Source organism: Alosa alosa, chromosome 19 (genome assembly GCF_017589495.1).
Source record: "Alosa alosa isolate M-15738 ecotype Scorff River chromosome 19, AALO_Geno_1.1, whole genome shotgun sequence".
Taxonomy (NCBI): domain Eukaryota; kingdom Metazoa; phylum Chordata; class Actinopteri; order Clupeiformes; family Clupeidae; genus Alosa; species Alosa alosa.
In genome coordinates this window covers 21,989,636-22,010,659 of record NC_063207.1, presented here as the reverse complement: position 1 = coordinate 22,010,659, position 21,024 = coordinate 21,989,636, and the positions used below count along the sequence as shown (strand labels likewise).

Below are 21,024 nucleotides of genomic sequence, written 5' to 3'. Positions count from 1 at the left end.
TCATTTAAATTGTATTATATTTTACACAAATGTGATGAAAATGCAATAACCATTTATTTTGCACAAACAAGTCAGTTCTCAAATGTGCGTAAGAGTGCTCTTGAGCGTTCATAGATTCTGTTCTTACGTAAGAACAAGAAAACATTGGTGAATACCATAATCTTCGTAAAAACTGTGTAAGTGGGTTTTAAGAACAAATTTCTTCGTAAGAACGGTTGTTGAATGAGGCCCATTGTTTTTTCTTTTTACTTTTGTTTTGTTGCTACATTTCTGATTCTGAGTACATTCACACTACTTACAGTATTGCATTGATAATTTTCATTCTATTTTTCTTTATTTCTGTAAGAATGATTGTTTTCTGTAAAAACTTTTGTTGCAAAACATGTCAGCTGATTACTGCAGAAATTCTACTTTTGAGATTCACAGAACACTGAGTCTGTGAAAATGACAATAAAAATAGAAACACAAAGACTGCAGTGTTTTATATAAAGCACATCAGTGTGTTGCTAAGAGTAATTCAAATAGTGCATGTGTGTAGGGTTTTGTTTCAATAATTACACTTTTAGAAAGGATTGTTGAGTTTTGATTGCAGTGTTTCATTTTGGCATAGATGTGAGTTGTTTATCTCCAAGTGCTATGTCTTATTTTGCTGTGTGTAGAGTTTTGACATAATGAGCCACATTCTGAAAAAAATGTGTAAGCAATAGTCAAAAACTGTAATGTGTTTGGAAAACATACAAACAATGTAGCATCTCTTTAGGATTTTCACAGTTTCTGCATTTGTCAGTCAATGCATTTTATATAGGGATTGGTAATTGGAGAACGTTGACCCAAAGACCTGAAGAATGCCACATGGGGAAGCGTACCATATTGGTACTGCTTGATACCAGCAGAAAAAAGTCCCACAGTGTATGAGTAGTTTTCTTCATTGAGCAAGTCCCTTTGAAGATGCAATTGAGGAAGTCTTTTGAATAATTTAAAGGATGCAGCACTTGGAACACACACACTGGGCCAGAGGCCACATATTTATAGAGGGCTTGTAGCTAAGTAGCAGACACTGCTTCTTTTAAAGTTTGAGGTCAGTTACTTAGAGTAACTTTAAGAAGGGGATGTTAGCCAGTGGTTATGACCAGAGGTGTAAAAGCCTAGATTAAGGAAGCAAAAGTCCTAACATGTATTGGTTTTACCTGTGCAATTAGCACAGGCAGAATTGTATAAAGTATCCGAAATCCACACTTGAGTAGAAGTGCAGATATTTGATCAGAAAATTACTTAAGTAAAAGTAAAAGTAATCTATAAGCATACCACTCAAGTAAAAGTCTTAAAGTATCTATTATTTGCAATACTTACGTATGACAAGTAGCCCTTTATAGGCCTACTGTAAAACATACTTTAAGTACTGAAAGTAGTACAAAGTACTAGTAAAAGCTTTCGAGGCAAGGTGGGATGACAACCCCCTCTCTTCGCTATTCTTTTAAAGAAAAAGAAAGCAGTCAGAACTAAGTCAGAACTAGAAGATAGGTTCATGCAGCATCTTAAAACTGTGCCTACACTTCATAAACAATGTCTTTGAAGCCTGGACAAAGGTATGGTTGCCATTCATTTTTCACTGCTGCTTCCTTTTATAGGCCTATAAGGAAGTTTATCCAACATGTTTAGAAAGGCGTTGAAAGACTTAACAAAAGTGATATTAATGAAAGGCAAGCAGTTAGAATTTTAATTTAATTCAGCTCCTTACAACAGCCTATAGTACATAGGCCTTGGTGTGCTATGTCTTAGCTCTATTTGCTAGGCTTTAACTCTCTCACTGTCTTCATTAATTGCTGTGTCCCGTGGTGACATCAGGTCAGAAAGTCTTGGGGTTGCACATTTTTAACATGCTGAATGGGAACTGACTTTTGTTTTCATTTGCACATTATTTTAGCTTACTTTCTACTTAATGCTGCTAATGAAAATGTAGTGGAGTAAAAGTATACATTAAATTTAAAAAATGTAGTGAAGTAAAAGTAGTAAGAAAAATAAAAACTCAAGTAAAGTACAGATACTCCCCATTCATATTTAAGCACTGTACTTAAGTATTTTTACTTAGTTACTTTACATCTCTGAGCACAGGTGATTCTACTAAATAGCTGATCTACGTGGGTGATTGAAACAAATAGTGGTTGGACTTTCCGAAGTCGGACTTTTACACCTCTGGTTATGACTGAGAGATATAGTCTACTGTACTTGGCTGTCATGAGAAGTTCCTTACAACTAGGCACAAGGAATTGTACATATTGTCCTATGTGGAACTGAAATATATCTGCATGTAAGTATAATCTACCAAGTGCATAGGAAAGTTGAATTAGACATCTTCTAAAACAGTGGTTCTTAACTGGTGGGTCGGGACCAAAAGTGGGTCGTGGAACCGTTCTGGGTGGGTCGCGGAGCTTGTGGTTAAAAAGTAAAAAAGTAAAAAGGTCGGCCAGGTAGATGAGCTAATTAGTGAAATTACCGTCCACAGCCAGAATCAATACCTGGTGGGACTTTCTAAAGCCAAGGTTCATTCCTGCCAACATTCTGCTACTGGATTGTGCCATCTCCAGAGGATCCAGAGAAAGAAAACAAAGTTTTTGGACTGGTCTAGTGATTCACCAGATTAAAAAAAACAAAACAAAGGAACATTTGTGGAAGGATCTGAAGGTCAAGATTCACAACAGGGCCCCCAGCATAAACTTCACCGTTTCTGTGCTGAGATATGATGCAAAAAGCATAATTCCGTTATAGTGGGCAGCAAAATGACCGCTACCACTGCAATGATTTTTTGTGATGGCTCCATTTCTGAAAATGTTCAAAGCCCTAAACTGTACAAGTATACCAAATATTAGGCTTTTTATACAAAAAGAACATTTCACCTCAGATTCAGCACGAACCACCTGGACTAGAGGTAATCGTGACTTATATGGTAACTGTATTGTAATATGGAATGGAATGTTGCTTAATAAAAAAAACGTTGACATGTTGAATATTTACGTCTACCACTGTAGCTGAGTGAGTGGTCCCACCTTGGCAACTCTGCACGTTGGGTAATGGTCTGTGCCCAACATCACATCTGCTGCAGGAGAATGAGCCAACAGTGCTTTATTACAGCTGCCCTGGACACTCATTCAAAAAACCCCTCTCTCTCTCTCTCTTGAAAACTTGACACAGAAAGCAGTCTGCTGGTAGTGTGGTCTCAGTATATTATTGTTTTTTACCATTTTGTTTTGGTATGTCTACATTGATTTACAGTAATGAAACATTATCAATCTCCATATCTATCAATACATCAATACATATAGATATGCAGACCTTTCTGACCTTTGCCATCACCAATAACACTGCATCCTGACCTCCAAATAATGCAGGCAAAGGACCACTATGCGTTGAAGCATATAGTACTTGAAGACTAAATAAAGGCGAACACTTCTCTCAAAGTCAGTATTCACAAAGTATTATAAACACATCTATAAAGGGTTATAAAGTATTTATAATGCCTCCTCATGACTAACACAGGTCTATATAACTAGACACAATAGTCATGACTGCACTCATTAAGCGATGCTTTGCTATTGAATAAGCCCTTACAGCTTACAGTATTGTATCACAATTCATTATAAAGCTTCTTTTACCACTTGATCATTTTTCATTTACATGTAATCATTTAGCAGATGCTTTTATCCAAAGCAACTTACTTATGTCAATTATAGAACAAGGGCCATTGTTCCTGGAGCAACTTGAGGTTAAGTGCCTTGCTCAAGGGCACAACGGTGGATGCCGGGAATTGAACCCACAACTTCTCAGGCTACTACATGCTAGCCCAGCTCGCTAGACACTACACCACCAGCGCCCCCATGTGGCAATGATGATTACAGAACAAGAGTCTTCTCATAGATACCATTTTATGAGTAAAACAGTGCTCAGCAGGATTTTAGTTTGTGCACACTGTGGCCTTTTGAGTCTTGTCTTTAGTAACAACTCATTACTGAGTATTTTCAGTGTTTAGTGTCATCATCAGGAAAAAGCATACATACCTTCACAGATCTCGCCATCTGATGACACGAGGTATCCAGTGGGACAGGCTGTGCAGGAGTAGGAGCCGTCAGAGTTCAGACAGATGCCATTGTTGCAGATGGATTCAGTAAGACACTCATCAATATCTAAAAGAAGATATTTCCATACTCCATGAGAAAATGACACTTTGTCAAATCCATTGAATTTCTCTTCAGTCCTATAATTACAAACGATTATACACAATTCTGGCTCTTTACATGGGAAATAAAGGGATCAGGACCAAGTATAATACACTAATGGTGATTGAGTACAAATGTCAAGAATCATTCTCCAGAATCAACAACTGTGCCTTTAAACCCAATGATCTGTTAGAAATTAAATTGGCACATATGACTACAAAAGGTTACGACAAGCTAGAACCTAGTCATTAATAACTGTTAGCTTTGAGAACAGTGTTGGCCAACAGAATTGCAGTTTTACTTACCCTCACACTGCTGCCTGTCCAGGGATAAGCGGTAGCCGGTGCGGCATAAGGTGCAAGTGTAAGAGCCCTCAGTGTTTGTACACACGCCGTCCAAACAAACGGCATCCGATGCAACACACTCATCAATGTCTAAAGCAGAGGAGACACCATTAGAATCCCAGAGGAAAACAACATTGAAAATGAGATCTGAGTTGTTTCTCCTAAACCCTTAGAAATAAGGAGCAACATGAATAGATTGAGAGGGAAAAAGGGTATTTTGAGATCTTAAGGGTGAATGGTTCATTACAAACCTAAATCTCTTCTCTGATCCTCTAAGTATACATTCAGGTTTTTTATGAAAAACCCCTCAAGGCCTTAACATGGTTTAAACACAACTTTACACCTTCTTCCTCATCTGGCCCCGCCCCCTCTCCACACAGTACTGGCTGCTGCAGCCGGCACGGTAGCTAGTTTGTCTGCATCTTTATGAAGAATTCTCACAGCAACCATTTTTGATATGAAATATATAGCAGGCATAGGGTGTTACTAATGATATAAATTAAGGTTCTGATTCTGCTACACTTAAATTGAACAGAGACTTCAAAATGATATTTAGTAACAATTGTGTTTGCCCTACTATTTCATGTCAAAATGGCTGCTCCTCATGTCTATGAGGTCATGAAGGACTACAGTTTGATGATTACACATACTGAAGATGTGATTAGTCGACCATATATTCCAGAGCAGAAATCCTTGGCAATGACATCAACACATTTAATTAAGCAATATCCCACAAGAGGGAGTGGGGTTGGTAGAGGATATTCCTGTGATTTGGAGAGACATATTGCTTTTATACAACAGTTTTACTACCAACTAATTGAGTTTGAATACGCAAGATTATGTTTCCTTTTGCTTATTTTGATATTACTTACTCATTCTCAGCCCCAAGAAATAGTTCCAACTGGAGTCTTTAGTGTCAAATGTGCCAAGCAAGGAAATACTGTCACTCTCAACTCTTATGTCGAAGTTCAGTTGAAGTGCAAATGTGTGCACTCACTTGTCCTCATTTTACACGTTACATCAAAACATTAAAATATAAACTGCTGCTTGCCATTCTGCATTCTCGCACATTCTTGCAATAGCACACATGGAGTGATCACTAGCAGTGAAGAGTCCAAGTGGGGTTGTGCCAGGATTTAAATGTACTCATTTACAAGGCACTTTTATCCAAAGCGACTTACATGTCAATTAATGTACAAGGGCCATTGTCCCTGGAGCAACTTGAGGTTAAGTGCCTTGCTCAAGGGCACAACGGTGGAATTTAACCCACAACTTTTCAGCTTACTGCATGCTAGCCCAGTTCCTTAGCCACTACTCTACCACCGCCCCAGGATATCCCCATAGCCAGTAAAATTTGAAAAGAGATCTCACTTCTTTCTCCTAAGGGATCCTTAGGAAAAAATAAGGTGAGATAAGTTTAGATTGACAAGAAAAATAGAGAGATTTTTGTGATCTTGAACTTAAAAACGATGGCTGAGACAACGATAGCGCTATTTCACACCTAAGTAATAGAGATCATTTATTTCTTGAGAGACAAAGACAACACATTTTGAGACAAGACATTTTCCTTTGGGTCTCCACACATGGGGCCCTCTTGTCCTCTCAGAAATAAATAATTCCACTGAACCCATGGGTGGACTAGCTACCTGCTGTGAACACATAACTTAACAGTGAACACATAACATAACAGAACACTAGCTAAAACACACACACACACACACACACACACACACACAGTGTGACAGTCTAGTGTAACAGCAAAATAATTCTGAATGCTCTGTGGTTCCATAAGTACCTTCACATATCTGTCCATCAGCTGATTTGACGAAACCAGACTGGCAATTTGTGCAGGTGTAGGAACCTTCTGTGTTGGTGCATATTCCATTGGGGCACACATTTGTGGTGGCACACTCATTGACATCTGTTGAACAAAATGACAGATATCACATGACATCAGGTAAACTGAAACCAGAGATGCGAAAGTTGTCAACACAACATTTGAAGATACTATTCTTACAAACCAAAGGTATGACCAATTTTGGTGAAGGTAAGAATACATAATATTGTAAGGCATCTGAATAGAACACATGTTTTGAAGTGTGTTTTAGTGCTTTTTAAAATTGCACTATGAACAGCAAAATACAGCATAAAATCAAAATTCTTCATACACACCCTCACAGGCCTTAGCATTCAGAGTTGCTTGGTAACCAAGGTTACAACTGCAGCTATAAGACCCTTGCAGATTGGTGCACTGTCCATGATCACAGATTCCAGAGAGGGAGCACTCATCCACATCTGCACAAAACCACACAGCATTAATAATACATGAAGCCAAGATATATTTCTCCTGAAATAAACACACAGATTTTTGATGCATTTGTGTCAGTATGTGTGTGTGTGTGTGTGTGTGTGTGTGTGTGTGTGTGTGTGTGTGTGTGTGTGTGTGTGTGTGTGTGTGTGTTTGTGTGTGTGTGCCATACCCTGACAACTGCTTTGGTCCGGAGCAGTTTCGTATCCAAAATTGCAGACGCACTGGTAAGAGCCCTTTGTGTTTATACAGTGACCATTGGCACACACAGTTGAGGACAGACATTCATTCACATCTGAAAGAAACATAAATGGAGAAAATGCATAAGTGTGTGTGTAAAGAGTGGGACATAAGGTATAAAACATTTAGAAGTTCAATATTATAATTTCCAAGGCAACAAATCACTCCCAAAATATGTCCCTCCTTGTAAGGTTTGGCCTAAACACTTTATAATGGCGTTTCTTCCTTGCCAGTTAGAGCTACTAGAGCACTTGAAAAACAGTAGTGACCTTCAGCAGTTGTGGACTCCCTCATGAAATATCTCTCTTCCATTAGCCATACTCATGAGCAGACAGTAACATCTACTACAGCTGCTACACTACAGAACTCCAGCCATAAAAGCCATGATGGTGTAATCCCATAGTTCTGGGATCCCTACTGTCTCCTTCTCATTCTCCCGGTCACTGGCCTGACAGAGCAGCCATGCCAAACACTCTCCCTCTCTGGTCCCCGCCGATAAGGCCAGAGCCATCCAAAAATAACACAGCGTTTGTTCAAGAGTGTAGCCAAGGCAAAATATTTTGACTATCCTAAATTGAAGGATTGCAAACAATATTTAACGGCAACAGATAATATGAAAAAGGTCTGAAAAACACAGCCATGTTTAAACAATGCTAGACTCTCCGCATGGGGCCTGTCTAGGTGGCGAGTGAATTTACAGATCTCATCTCAGCATAGCAGACAAGCGAAGCGGAGAGCAGACGTCCAACACGAGGACAACACGAGGACAACACGAGGACAACACGAGGACAACACGAGGACAACACGAGGACAACACGAGATCAAGACACAAGACAATGAAACTGGTGAGTAGTAGCAGTAAAACTAACTGGCTCCCATAGCCATGATAACCATGCGGAGGCTGGAAACATCACGGTTTCGTTGACGAGCAGGCAGGCAGGAGCATATTCCTCTGCCATGCCGGTCTAAATCACACCTCTGCTCCGTGACAAGTCAGACTGGGCCATAAAGCACAGGCCACTTCACTCATCACAACTGCCCAGTGCGGGCCTCTTTCCAACATGGAACCCTTCTAAGAACTAGCCTGAACTGTCTGCTTGCCAACTGTCTGCTGGCCTGTGAGTATGTCAAGCCTTACTTTTGAACAACTGGAAAAAGGGGGGTGAGAGAGAAAGAGTGAGAAAGAGCGAGAGAGAGAGATAGAGAGAGATAGAGAGAAGAATGTCTGAAGTATAAATGGAGGATACACCAATTTTACTATACTCATATTAGGACCAAATGAATGCCACAAAACAAATATATCAACAAAATATCTAAGACTGTATTTTGTAGTACTGTATGTGGCCTCTTCTGTGAACATTAAACCACTGTGATAGAAAAGGTTGTAAAGTTATTTAATAACACTGAGAGAGAGAACCAAAAACCGGCCACCGTGTGTGGCGCTAACTGTGATGACACAGAGGTACCCATCTCTAAACATCAATAAGGTTTTTAGGTGTTGAGTGTACCTTCACAGTGGCCTCTCCCATTCTTGGTAAAGCCAGTCTTGCACTCGCATGTGTAAGATCCCTCCGTGTTCACACAGTGGCCCCCTGGACACTTATTGGGCATGTCACACTCATTCACATCTATGAGAGAGAGAGAGAGAGAGAGAGAGAGAGAGAGAGAGAGAGAGAGAGAGAGAGAGCGTTCAGAGTTGTTGCCAAAAATGGATCCATGTACAGTATGAAACATCAGAACATTGCCCGTGTTAGTCCTGGCACACCGACCTTGGCAGAACTTCCTGTTCTGGGTGATGGCCTGGCTAAAACCAGTCTGGCAGTGACACGAATAGGAGCCATAGGAGTTGACACAGCGGGCGTTCTCGCCACACACGTTCTCCTCACACTCATTGATATCTGAACAGAAGATACAGAAGATGCTGAAGAACAGAACCTACACTCAAAAACTGCATCTTAGGCAAAAGTAATAGTGTAACTGATTTTTTAAAAATGGGAAGGTTTAAACTGGGTGATTTCTTCACTTTCAAATTGCCCTTTTGTATGCAAAAATGACATGATATGATATACCTCCTAAATAAGAAGAAAATAAAAAAGATATGAACATCAGTGTGAGTTTTGAGTGAAAGTAGAGCAGCAATATGAGCTAGATGGGTCTGAATGTAGTACAAAACAACATGACAAAGAAACGAATGCTACGCAAAGGTGATTATTCATCACCAATAACAATTCCCAGATGTATTGCTGCTTTTAGCTGGTTGAAACACAAAGACATAAACCAGCCTTAGTGAAATCTGAAAGTCAACGTACAAAGTTCATGAAATCACATAATAACACGCAATACTGAGAGAAACCCACTAACAAACTGTAGAATTTTAGGAACTACAATAAAATCCGCACTCTTCACACTCAAATGTGTGCAAGACGTAATCTAAGATTTATGTGTTTCTGTCAGCAAACAGAAGTCATTGTGTGTTGTGTGAATAAAACCACAATCTCATTAAATCATGCGGCCAGACCTCAGCTTACTGGACTCCACTCGCCACAGTTAGAAGACACTTAACAAGGCTAACAAAGTAGCCAGCTAAGAAGACAAGCCACACAAAGCTTGTTTCAAGGGAAGCATCAGAATGCTGGCATTTATTTAGGAAAATTGACAGTACCGATACATCTTTCTTTAATGCATAATATGAATGTGCTACTTTTCTGGCATGTGCCACCGCTTTAGTGAGAGTACTTCTTGTTGTCAGAGGATATAATCTATAACAGATTTGTTGGTACAACATTATTGAACTTTACAAAGGCTTAAATTATCAAGCCCTTTTCAGCATATGTTGCAGTGTGTAGCTATGTGAGAGTCATACCTTTAAATTCAAATTTGCAAGTAACATTTGATTGTTTTAAGACAAAATACAATAACTGAACCTTTAAAACATAGACTTTGTCTAGAGGTACCATTTGGGTGGGTAGGATTTGGGTTTGGGACGTGAGATGGGTGCACTTACCTATGCACTGAGTCTGCAGGGCATTATGCTGATAGCCAGGGTAACAGCGGCACGTGTACCCAGTCTGGACTGACACACACTGGCCAGGTCCACAGATTGTGGGAGTCAAGGAGCATCGGTCAATGTCTGGAAACGGGTAGAGAGAGCAGGCCAGTATAACAATCAAGAGTGAAGAAAGTACATTCAAAAGACAGCTCTCCAGTGGATTTTGCTATATTTGTCCAATACAAAATGCTCTACAACCAGCTAATTCAGATAGAGAGGAGCAGTAATTACTTGCCAACATTTGCTTATTTTTAGGACTGTACAGAGTTTAGTCCAAAATAACTCAGATGATGTAAAGTTATGTTGATAACTGAAGGAGAATACTATTTCACAATTCATTGGTCCCCAAACACATTCTGGTCAACCATGTAGTAGTTGACTCAAACTAAATGTGATTTAGAATATCCGAAGCCATACTTTTTAGATGAATCAGAACATATTTCAGCCAAATTCCACTCCGGGGAAAGTGATCTGTCATCTCACCTGTCACCTGTTTGGACACATTTCTGGAAGCAGTGGTCTTGTCCTTGATACTCGAATCTGGCTTCGAGTGGGTAGTGATGGGAGGGGTTGAAATATCCATCAAATCTGTGGGAGGAGAATTCATACCACACTATTGGTGTAGTGGTCAAGTGTAAGAATAACATAAGACATACTGAATAATCTGAACTTGAAAGGTCACTTTCAGGGTCAAATGAGGTCACATATGGCTGCAATAGTAAGCCACACCTGTTACTGTGTAAGAAAGGGTGGACATGGATCTGATTTTATGCTGATGCCTTTGTTGATTCTGCTTATTAGTCTGATTCTTTATCAATCCCTGATTCATTCACTGATTGGGAAAGAAAAAGCAATAAAATGTAGAAAGAGGTCTGAGAGACAGTCCTCTGTGACCAAATTTGTTTTTCACTGGTTTCATGGCCCACAAAACAGCAGTGTAAATCTTCAGTTGAGGAGGGCTAAAACAGGCTGAACATTACCTGGGTGGCCAGATGGTGACTCAGTGGAAGGGATCTGTGAGGACACAGCAACACACTCACTTTGACACAGGTTCTGAATTCTTCAGAACCTTCATATACTTGACACAGGTTCTGAATTCTTCATATTAAACATTTTTGTGTGCCTGCCGGTAATGAGAAACTTTCCCAACTCACCACTTCCGCAGCATCAGCATCATTATCTGTTAGGAGATAACACAGAAGATGGAAAAAATAACAGTAAAAAGAGTTGAAATTCCTCTCACAAAATATTACTAAAAAGCTGCCCTGTGTGGTACCACTGGTAATAAGGCATTCTCATGGTTTCAGCTTATCTTAAAGTATTTGGTTCTAATAAAACAAAGCTTATGGTCCACTCAACACTTAAGCTTCACCAAAGGACACTAAATTATAAAATGCATTCAGTCCAAAAGACAATAGAACAGAAGGCATTTTATAAAGAAAAATGCAATGATATCAGTGGTTAGAGGCATTGTGAAGATAACTATTCTTTTTTATAGCTTCATTAAGAAATTGAGCTTTTGCTCACAACCTTGAATTTTATTTCTAGTGTAATGTCAAAAGTGAATACAATCAGATGTCAAATGGGAATATAATCACGTTGGATTTCAATTTCTTTGATATTCACTCACCATGTGGAACACGTTGTGAAGGGATTTTGCCTGTCTGGTGTGGTTCCAGGGAAGGGTGGTGAGGTATCGGTGGGATTCTAGAGGGCCGTGGCTGTATGGGCACCTGTGGAAATGTGGGCACCTCGGGTACTTGTGGGACCTCGGACTCGTATGAGGGAACTTGTGGGTTAGCAGGAGTCTGTGGATAGGAAGGTCTATGAGGCCGGTGGGGTACTTGTGGGACCTCAGACTCGTATGAGGGAACTTGTGGGTTAGCAGGAGTCTGTGGATAGGAAGGTCTATGAGGCTGGTGGGGTACTTGTGGGACCTCGGACTCGTATGAGGGAACTTGTGGGTTAGCAGGAGTCTGTGGATAGGAAGGTCTATGAGGCTGGTGGGGTACTTGTGGGACCTCGGACTCGTATGAGGGAACTTGTGGGTTAGCAGGAGTCTGTGGATAGGAAGGTCTATGAGGCTGGTGGCTGGGGATGTGGGGAAGTTGTGGCTGATAGGGGAAGTATGGCCTTTGGGTGGCTGGAGGGTACTTCTCCTCTTCTTCCATCTTCCTGAGAGATATCTGGATGTCCGAGTGTGAGTATGTGTAGCCGTGGCCAGCCGGGCAGATCTCCCTAAAGTGCTCTTTAATAAACACGGTGTGGAAGACAAGTAGACAGAAAGAGAACGATGGTGAAAGTTAATCAGTTAATTGTGTAATTGGCAGAGTCAGTAGTAGTAGATCACTGTCGGCATTCCACATTAAAGTGCCTTTAGTCATTCGGATATGAAACAAAGCCCTGTTGTGTCCTGAAAGACACTGCTCCATTTAGCTCCATGGAATTTCAACCTTATCAAAAAAAAAAAAAAAAAAAACCTTGATTCCCTTTACATGGGTAAATGCTGTGAGGCTAATTAATGAGAGAGGTCTACCTCAGCAGGCTCCCACTATTGTTATCCTACGTGCCCTTTCCATGAGAACTCTAATAACAAACACACTGACAACATCATGTTGATAAAAAACAAAATAAAAAAAAACATACAGGGATACCAAGATTAGTCTTTGTGGCTAGTGTGTGGTATAGGTTTGGTTTTGCAGGGACAAAGGCCTGTTCACACCATGATGATATCTGTTACGATAATGGCAAAAAAGTATCGCTCTGTGAATGACAACGTCCACACATAAACTATAACATGAACGTCATGAAGAACGGAATCATTGGGGATCACTTTCAGAACGAATTTGAGAACAATAAAAAGCTGACAGCCAGTCAGAATCCATCAACACAAGAGGAGACTTTCCTTATCGCTGGTCAGCGTGGACGCTCATATCTTCATAGTTATAGTTATCTTTATAGTTATCCAGTGTTTCCCAGAGAACTGAATTCCATTTGTGGTGGTTGGCTTGCAGAATTAACTTGAATGCAACAGTTTTTAACAAATTAGCACAGCGTGGTTATAATGCTAACCAGATTTAAGCACAATTTAGTACAATCTGGAAAATCATTGTGTGGTGGCAATGTTGATATTGTGGTGGACCGCCGCAAATAAGTCAATGTATGGGAAACACTGGTTATTGTTCCAAGTGTGAACAGCCCTATTAACAGATGACGTTAGTGCGAACTGGCTCTGGAGTACCTGTGTCAGGGACAGGGCATCTCTGGCAGCTGGAGCCCCAGGCCTTTCCCACGCGACTACAGCAACAGATCTGCTTGGTGATCTGCTGGGGGAGGGGCAGGGAACAGGTGCCTTCGGAGGTGGAGCGGTAGCAAAAGTCTTTGGCTACAGACACTGCTTTATCCGCTAGGTTGAGACAGAGGAACAGATAGTGAGATCCCTGACTATAAACTCAATTAAGTTTACAAGAATCAATGATATGAGAAGATGTTTTTCTAAACAAAAACATCAAAGAAAAAAACAAGTAATATACCCAAGTATATATGGCATATGGGTGGGATGTTTTCAATGAATCCAAATCAAGGAGCAGATTTAAAGGAGAATTCCGGCAATTTTTTTCATAGACCTCTGTTTCTCGAGGTCACAGAGTGCTGTCGGTACCAACAAAAAATCAATCAGTTCTACTTAACTTGTTGTTGCAGCCAACAGCTAGAGCTGCTAGGCAGCTACAGTGCTACAATCTGGGGGCATGTTCATGTTCACGTTTTTTCCGTACTGACAGTACTCTTTGACCTCAAGAAACAGAGGTCTATGTGAAAAATCACTGGAATTCTCCTTTAAAGAGAATGGGAAATTGATCCAAACTCTTTTTTTATTGCCACAGACACCAATAAATTCAGTGCACTAATGATGTACAGAAAGACTTACAGACACAATGACTTCGGGAAGGATCCAGCATGTATCCTGGCTTGCAAGTGCATCTGTAGCTTCCTCTGGTGTTAAGACACTCTGCATGCTTACAAATCCCAGACATCAGACACTCGTTTATATCTGGAGAAAACACTCCCTGTATTAGCCTTTTCTCATAACAACATAAACAGGGTCCTGAACTCTCAGACCATAGTTGCATTAAAAATAACATTAAAGGCAAGTAAAGCATTGACAGCAATAATTAATATGTGAACATAACACTAAAGAGTCCAGTCTAGATTACAAACACAAAGGAAGAGTGGAATGTATCAAAGTTTGAAGAACCCACATTGGCCAGAGTGGTGTTGAAGGAGACTGTATGGGCTTGGCAGGAGCTGAGCAATTATGCCCACATCAGGAATGCACACCCTCTCCAAAATGCTTCCACCCTGCATTTAGCCCATTTTCACCACCAGCCTAAAGTTTAATATGAGCCTATGAGCCTAAGTGGATTCGGCAAAGGTCATTTGTTAAAGGGCTCATGATGCAGAAAAACATTTTTTTCCCACTGGCTGGATTATGTGGATGTGACTAGGGGATGTACTGGACTTTTCAACGTGGACTGCTCCCTTCCCTGCCTGGAATGGCCCTAGAAAGGAATTGGAATAATGGCAACACCAGTTCATTTAAAATGAATGTCAAGTCATTTAATTAACTAATAGTCTGTAACTATTATCAAAAGTAGGTTACTGATATGATGGTATTTCTCAAGTGCAGGCAGCTTGGATAGTTGGATAGCAGCTTGGAAGACCCAAAACTATCACAGTAACGGAGAGCACTGGGCAACTCATTCCACCAACATGGAACCACTGAGGAAAAGAGTCTTGAATTTGACCTAGCGTTTATGGCTGGTCGACACAACAGACACTCATCAAGACTGCAGTGGGAGGTTGGGGGTATATATCTTGATCATTGAATTAAGATAGCAGGGAGCGATCCAGTCAGTGTCCTATAGGCCAAAGTGAGAGATTTAAATCTAATTCTGGCCACTTTAGGGAGCCAGTGGAGAGTAACTAGGAGAGGGGTTACATGTGTCCTCTTTGGCTGATTGAAGACCAGGCGTGCTGCAGCATTCTGAATCAGTTGTAACGATCTTACTACACAAGCAGGTAGGCCAGCTAACAGTGAATTACAATAGTCCAGCTTGGAGCTAACCATGGCCTGCTCAAGAAGTTGTGTGGAATCTTGTGTCAGATAAGGTCTGATCTTCCTAATGTTGTAAAGGATAAACCGACATGATTTTGCAATTGAGGCTACATGCTCAGAGAAGTTAAGTCGCTCATCAATTACGACGCCTAGGTTACATGCTGATCTAGTTGGGGTCAGTGAAGATGAGTCAAGCTGGACGTTAATCTGTTGGGGAATAGCTGTTTTAGCTGGAAACATCAAAAGCTCTGTTTTTGAGAGATTAAGCTGAAGGTGGCGATCTTTCATCCAGACTGAAATATCCGTAAGGCATGCATAACTACGATGGGAAATGCTAGAGTCCTCAGGTGGGAAAGATAGGTAAAGTTGAGTGTCGTCCGCATAGCAATGATATGAGCAAGAAACAAATGTGTGTTTGACATTAGCACAAGCATCCATGCCTGTAGAGTGTCATTTTCCCAACACTTAGCCTCCAAGGTCACAGACTCTATTGCTTACGTAAAAGCCTGATGTGTGCCTGCTCTCCTCCCCTCATAACACAGTGCATGGCACGATGCAAAAGCAGCACTGAGTGCTTCCATGTTTCCCTCACTCTTCCTGAGTCGTGGGATGCAGAGAGCAGAGGGCTTTTTTCAGCTACTGAATCACACTGCTGCTTCAGGGGCCTGTGGGTCTCTCATCCATTAAACAATTAGTGAATCATTAGGTCCTGTCCACTTTCCTTGCCTTGAAGCTTGGAACTTCACAAGTGGCTGGACATCACACGTTTGTAGTCATACCAATGAATCTGAGTCATGTGTCATTTGTTTTGTGTTGGGCCCCCTGATGGGAAATGTGAGCTGTTCCCAGTAATTTGGGGCGTCTGAGTCACGATGACTTCAGGCTTATTTACGGTAGGTGATGCTGTGGTAGACCTGCTCTATTGTGGTATGCTATGCTATGCTGCGTAAAGTCTTTTGTTTATGGAGATTTATTGTGAAACCGAAATGTGGCATTAGAAAGCATTTTTTTTCTGTCACATATGGACCGACAAAAGTAAACCTTAGTCAAATTCTGTTTTGGTCACTTTTGAATTGTAGGGTTTTAATGTGTTTTTTTTTTTTTTAAAAGTAGGTTACAGTTGTGTAATAGAGAGTGTTATTGAATGAACCTGTGGGATTCCACAGCCTGACATGACCAGACCCAAATCCAATTCGCTCCTCACATGCTGGCTGATACATTAGGCTCTTCCAAATTCCCCAATTCCTGCAGGCAGTAAAGCAACAATGTTTTTGCCCTAAATGAATAATCATGACCGATGCTCAAGAAATGCAGTCCTGTAGGGTCAGAGTTTTCTCTCCATACTCTGCTCAGGTTAAGGGAGGCATGGCCACATCTTGAAATGATTAGACGGAGCAAACTAAGGCAACGCTATGTTTTTAGCTTTCAAGCTTTGTTGGTAGCCTTGGAAATCATTTTTTGACCATGTCCCTTAATAAACACCTGTCCTTACGAAGGCATGATTCAAAACTGAGCAGCCATGATACTCCCATACATCTAGATGAAGTGAAACTATCATGGATATGATTAATGAAATACCCTTTTGAAATCCTCTTAAAAACATACATTCATTGAGATGTGAATATAATTTCTGGTTGTATTTCGAAACAAATTACTTCGATCAAAATGCTGCACTCCAGAATGTCAATGTTGCTGTCAATCCAAATCACAAAAAAAATATAGTCAATTGAAGCTAGAATGTCGAAGCTAGAAACGTATAGGGGACTCTGAGGACATAATGAGGCAGCAGATCTGCAATGCACTGTTGAGAGCCACATTTTGTTCTCACAAACAAGCAGATGATAATCTGTTAATTATGCAACAGTCCCAACAGACGGGTTTAATGAGGGCCTGTACTACTTGCGACATACCCTCCCCTTCAATCCAAGAAAACCACAAAATAGCAGCTATTATCATGGCCTACTGTGTCAGCTCCCATTACGATCTCACTTGGCCCATTAAATTAACAACCCTAGGGACGGCATCTTGGTAAGCGAACTCTGACCTTTGCAAATGTAATTGCATGCACCCTAACGTTATTCATGTTTGTTTCTTTTTATAAGGGCCTGATGGATTATTTGTGAATGTAAAACCGATGGACAATAAATGCAGAGATGTTATGACAGGAGGACAAAGAGATGGGCTCCCATGAATGGCTAAATCTCTACATGTTAATGTAAATGTAACTTACATAATTTAACAAATACTATTGCTTAGTCTTGCAAATCAAATCTTGGAGAAATACAGCACTGGCGGGAGACTGGGATAGGTCAAACATCGATTTTTCATACATCCAGCTGTGGCTCCTGCTGGCAGATCGGCCAACACAAGAATTACTTTAAAGTACCGTAAAGGGAACTGGGAATTCCAAGAGGAACGAAATCAGGTGGCTCACTGGTCAGACAAGGACATTGCTGTGTGCAGGTTGTTGGGTTTCTTGTAAGTTGAACTGGCTGCTCCTGCAATTGCAACTTTGTGAATTCAAGTCTATTGTGAGTTAGTCATATGCATTAACAGAGACAATAAAACTAAGCAGCAATGTCAACTGTATTATTTTTTGAACATATTTTGTGTTAATAGGTAAGCGAACGTTCGGAAAGCGGACTCCCTATTGGAGGCTCTGAGGCTAATAAGGCTTCACCTGGAGTTAGCATTCCATTGACCCCCATTCATTTTGGTGTCATCTGTCGGCGAATAACTTTACATCTGAAGCGTTTTAAGCATTTATATGAACCATTTATATTTTCAGAGTAATACAACATTGTGTGACTGACGTCATGAGTGTTTAAACATAACACAGCATGTACATGGCCCCACACATGACAAAGGCCACACCTTGGATTTAGTCTGCTCCACTGGCATAACTCCCCTCAATCTCCAATGCCTGGACCTAGCTGTCTCAGATCACCGTGCCATCCTCTTCTCGGTACCTGAGCTCCCACCCAGACTGCGTGTGAATCGAACAATCACGTTCAGGAACATCAAGCGCATATCCACACCTGTACTGTCGAGCATTCTGGCAGAACATCTTGCCTCCCACCCCTCCAGCTACTCTGTGGATGCCTTTACTGAGCACTACAACAAAGCTCTCTCTCACAGTCTGGATGCTGTAGCCCCCCTGAAGACTCGGTCCGTCACTTTCAGCCAGCCCGCGCCTTGGTTCACTCCTGAGCTCCGCCATCTGAAGGCAGCTGGGAGCCTGCTTGAAAGGCTGTACAAAAAATCTGGACTGGTTGTACATCAAGAGGCCTACAAAGATCATGTGGGGAATTACAAAAAGGCTCTCTCCAGGGCTAAAACTCTGTACTACTCCACTCTCATCAGTAAACACCAGAATCAACCAAAGCAGCTCTTCTCAACTGTAAACCGTCTCTTCCGCCCTCCAGATCCACCCCAACCATCAGATGCTGCAGAACTCTGCTGCAAGTTCCAAACTTTCTTCCAGCAGAAAGTGGACGACATCCACCTGCAGCTCCGTCAGACAGGCGCCCCATGTCCACCCGCCTTTCACCTGAAGGACTGCAACTCCACCTCTTCTGCTCATCCACATCAGTGCTCTCTCTCCTCATTCTCACCACTCAGTAATGACCAGGTCATGGATCTTGTGTCAAAAGCTAAATCCACCTCTAGCAAACTGGACCCCATGCCCACGGCCCTGGTAAAGGCGTGTCTGCCCACACTTTGCCCTACCATGACCGACATTATTAACACCTCTCTCACATCTGGTGTGGTGCCATCTAGTTTTAAAACGGCTGTGGCCATTCCCACCCTCAAAAAACCCAGCCTGGACCCTGACAATCCTGGAAATTACCGCCCAATCTCCAACCTACCCTTCCTCAGCAAGATCCTGGAAAAAGCGGTGGCTGCCCAACTTCAACACCACATGTCCCACCATAACCTCTATGAACCCCTCCAATCTGGCTTTCGACCCCACCACAGCACGGAGACAGCGCTCATTAAGATCATGAACGACCTCCTCATAGCTGCAGACAACGGCCTCATCAGCCTTCTCATCCTCCTAGACCTATCTGCAGCTTTTGACACAGTCTCCCATACCATCTTGCTTCACCGTCTTCATGAACACTTAGGACTCTCTGACTCCGCTCTCTCCTGGTTTCACTCCTACCTCTTCACTAGTACGCAATACATCACTATCAAGGATTCCAACTCGACCCCAGCTCCAGTAAACCACGGCGTGCCCCAAGGCTCAGTGCTTGGCCTCCTGCTGTTCACCATCTATATGCTCCCTCTCGGCCAGATCATCCGTCAGCATGGGCTCAGTTTCCACTGCTATGCTGACGACACCCAGCTCTACATTAGCGCTAAACCATCTACCAATCTCCCTCCCCTATCACTAGTTCACTGCCTGCATGACATAAAGACTTGGATGGCCACCAACCTGCTCAAACTCAACAACAACAAGACAGAGCTCATAGTGGTGGCCCCTCCGTCTCTGTCCAAGAAAGTTGGGGACGTCTTATTGAACGTAGATGGCTTTACCATCAGGCCCTCCCAAGAAGTGCATAACTTGGGTGTGACTCTGGACTGCAACCTCTCACTCCAAGCTCACATCAGTAACATCACCAAATCCGCCTTCTTCCACCTCAAAAACATCTGCAGACTCCGGCTCTCACTGTCAGACACTGTTGTGGCGACTCTGACACATGCCTTCATCACCTCCCATCTGGACTACTGTAACGGTGTCCTTTACTGTACAGTATGGTCTTCCCACCAAAGCACTGGACAAGCTGCAGCTTGTCCAAAACTCGGCTGCCAGGATCCTCACACACACACAAAGCGATGGCAACACATTACCCCCACACTCAAGCAGCTTCACTGGCTCCCGGTGAAGTCACGCATCACCTACAAAATCTTACTCCTTACATACAAATCCCTCAATGCTCTTGCTCCCCAGTACCTCTCTGATCTCATCCAGCATCACTCCCAGCCAAGGTCTCTGAGGTCCTCTGGCAAGGACTCTCTCCTCTCTTCTCCCCTCTATTCCCCTGCCCTATCTCCTTTTGTAAAGCGACCTTGAGTTACTTGAAAGGCGCTATATAAAACCAAGTTATTATTATTATTATTATTATTATTATTATTATTATTATAACCTTGTATCTCACCTTATGGCTCCATAATAAACTTTTTCTGAAAACCCATGCTAAAATGATGTCATGAGCATGCGACTTTCAGTCACCATATTTTCTGGATAAGAAACTGAAGGCAGTCTAAGGGAAAGTCCACAGGTAATCTATTTAGGAAAGCATCGAGGGTAAAAAAACAATGAAGTGATGTTTTGTTGGGTTGGCATTATGTCTGAACAAATCACCTACCTCAAGCTGTACTCGAACTCAGATCACTCGGACGACACTCAACTTCACTCTGAAAATATCAATTTTCTTAGCGCGGCTACCAGAAGACTTACTGTGTTTCAGTCCGTTGCTTAACGTCACGTGTTATCACTCTCACACTGAGGATGTGCAGTACAATAAGGCTTCACCTTAGGGTTCAAATTGACTTCGCTTGTCTCTATTGAAGTCTATGGGGTCCATTTCTTTTACTGGCTGTGCATCCTCCAGGTGTATTGATAGTTTGCTGATCTTATTAATATAGATTGCTATGGGTAGTCCAAAGTTAACCGCGGAGGGAGCGTTTCATTAAAAGTAAGTGCACTTTTCTAATTGTCACTTTGACAATGAGAAAAGTGCACTTTGAAA

The 21,024-nt window shown here is 41.7% G+C and overlaps 1 protein-coding gene across 1 annotated transcript in view; it reads right to left on the bottom strand.

Moving 5' to 3' along the window:
* Positions 1-21,024, bottom strand: part of LOC125283987 (latent-transforming growth factor beta-binding protein 2-like) — a 93,648-nt gene that overhangs the window by 18,835 nt on the left and 53,789 nt on the right. Inside the window, exons 10-23 of the mRNA XM_048227618.1 lie at positions 14,081-14,203; positions 13,394-13,558; positions 11,783-12,400; positions 11,307-11,332; positions 11,133-11,166; positions 10,636-10,740; positions 10,108-10,233; positions 8,873-9,001; positions 8,612-8,731; positions 7,036-7,158; positions 6,728-6,850; positions 6,351-6,476; positions 4,517-4,645; positions 4,053-4,178 (exon numbers count right to left, since the gene is read on the bottom strand). Of these exons, the coding sequence (XP_048083575.1) occupies positions 4,053-4,178; positions 4,517-4,645; positions 6,351-6,476; positions 6,728-6,850; positions 7,036-7,158; positions 8,612-8,731; positions 8,873-9,001; positions 10,108-10,233; positions 10,636-10,740; positions 11,133-11,166; positions 11,307-11,332; positions 11,783-12,400; positions 13,394-13,558; positions 14,081-14,203 (2,073 nt within the window). The remainder of the gene's footprint in view (positions 1-4,052; positions 4,179-4,516; positions 4,646-6,350; positions 6,477-6,727; positions 6,851-7,035; positions 7,159-8,611; positions 8,732-8,872; positions 9,002-10,107; positions 10,234-10,635; positions 10,741-11,132; positions 11,167-11,306; positions 11,333-11,782; positions 12,401-13,393; positions 13,559-14,080; positions 14,204-21,024) is intronic.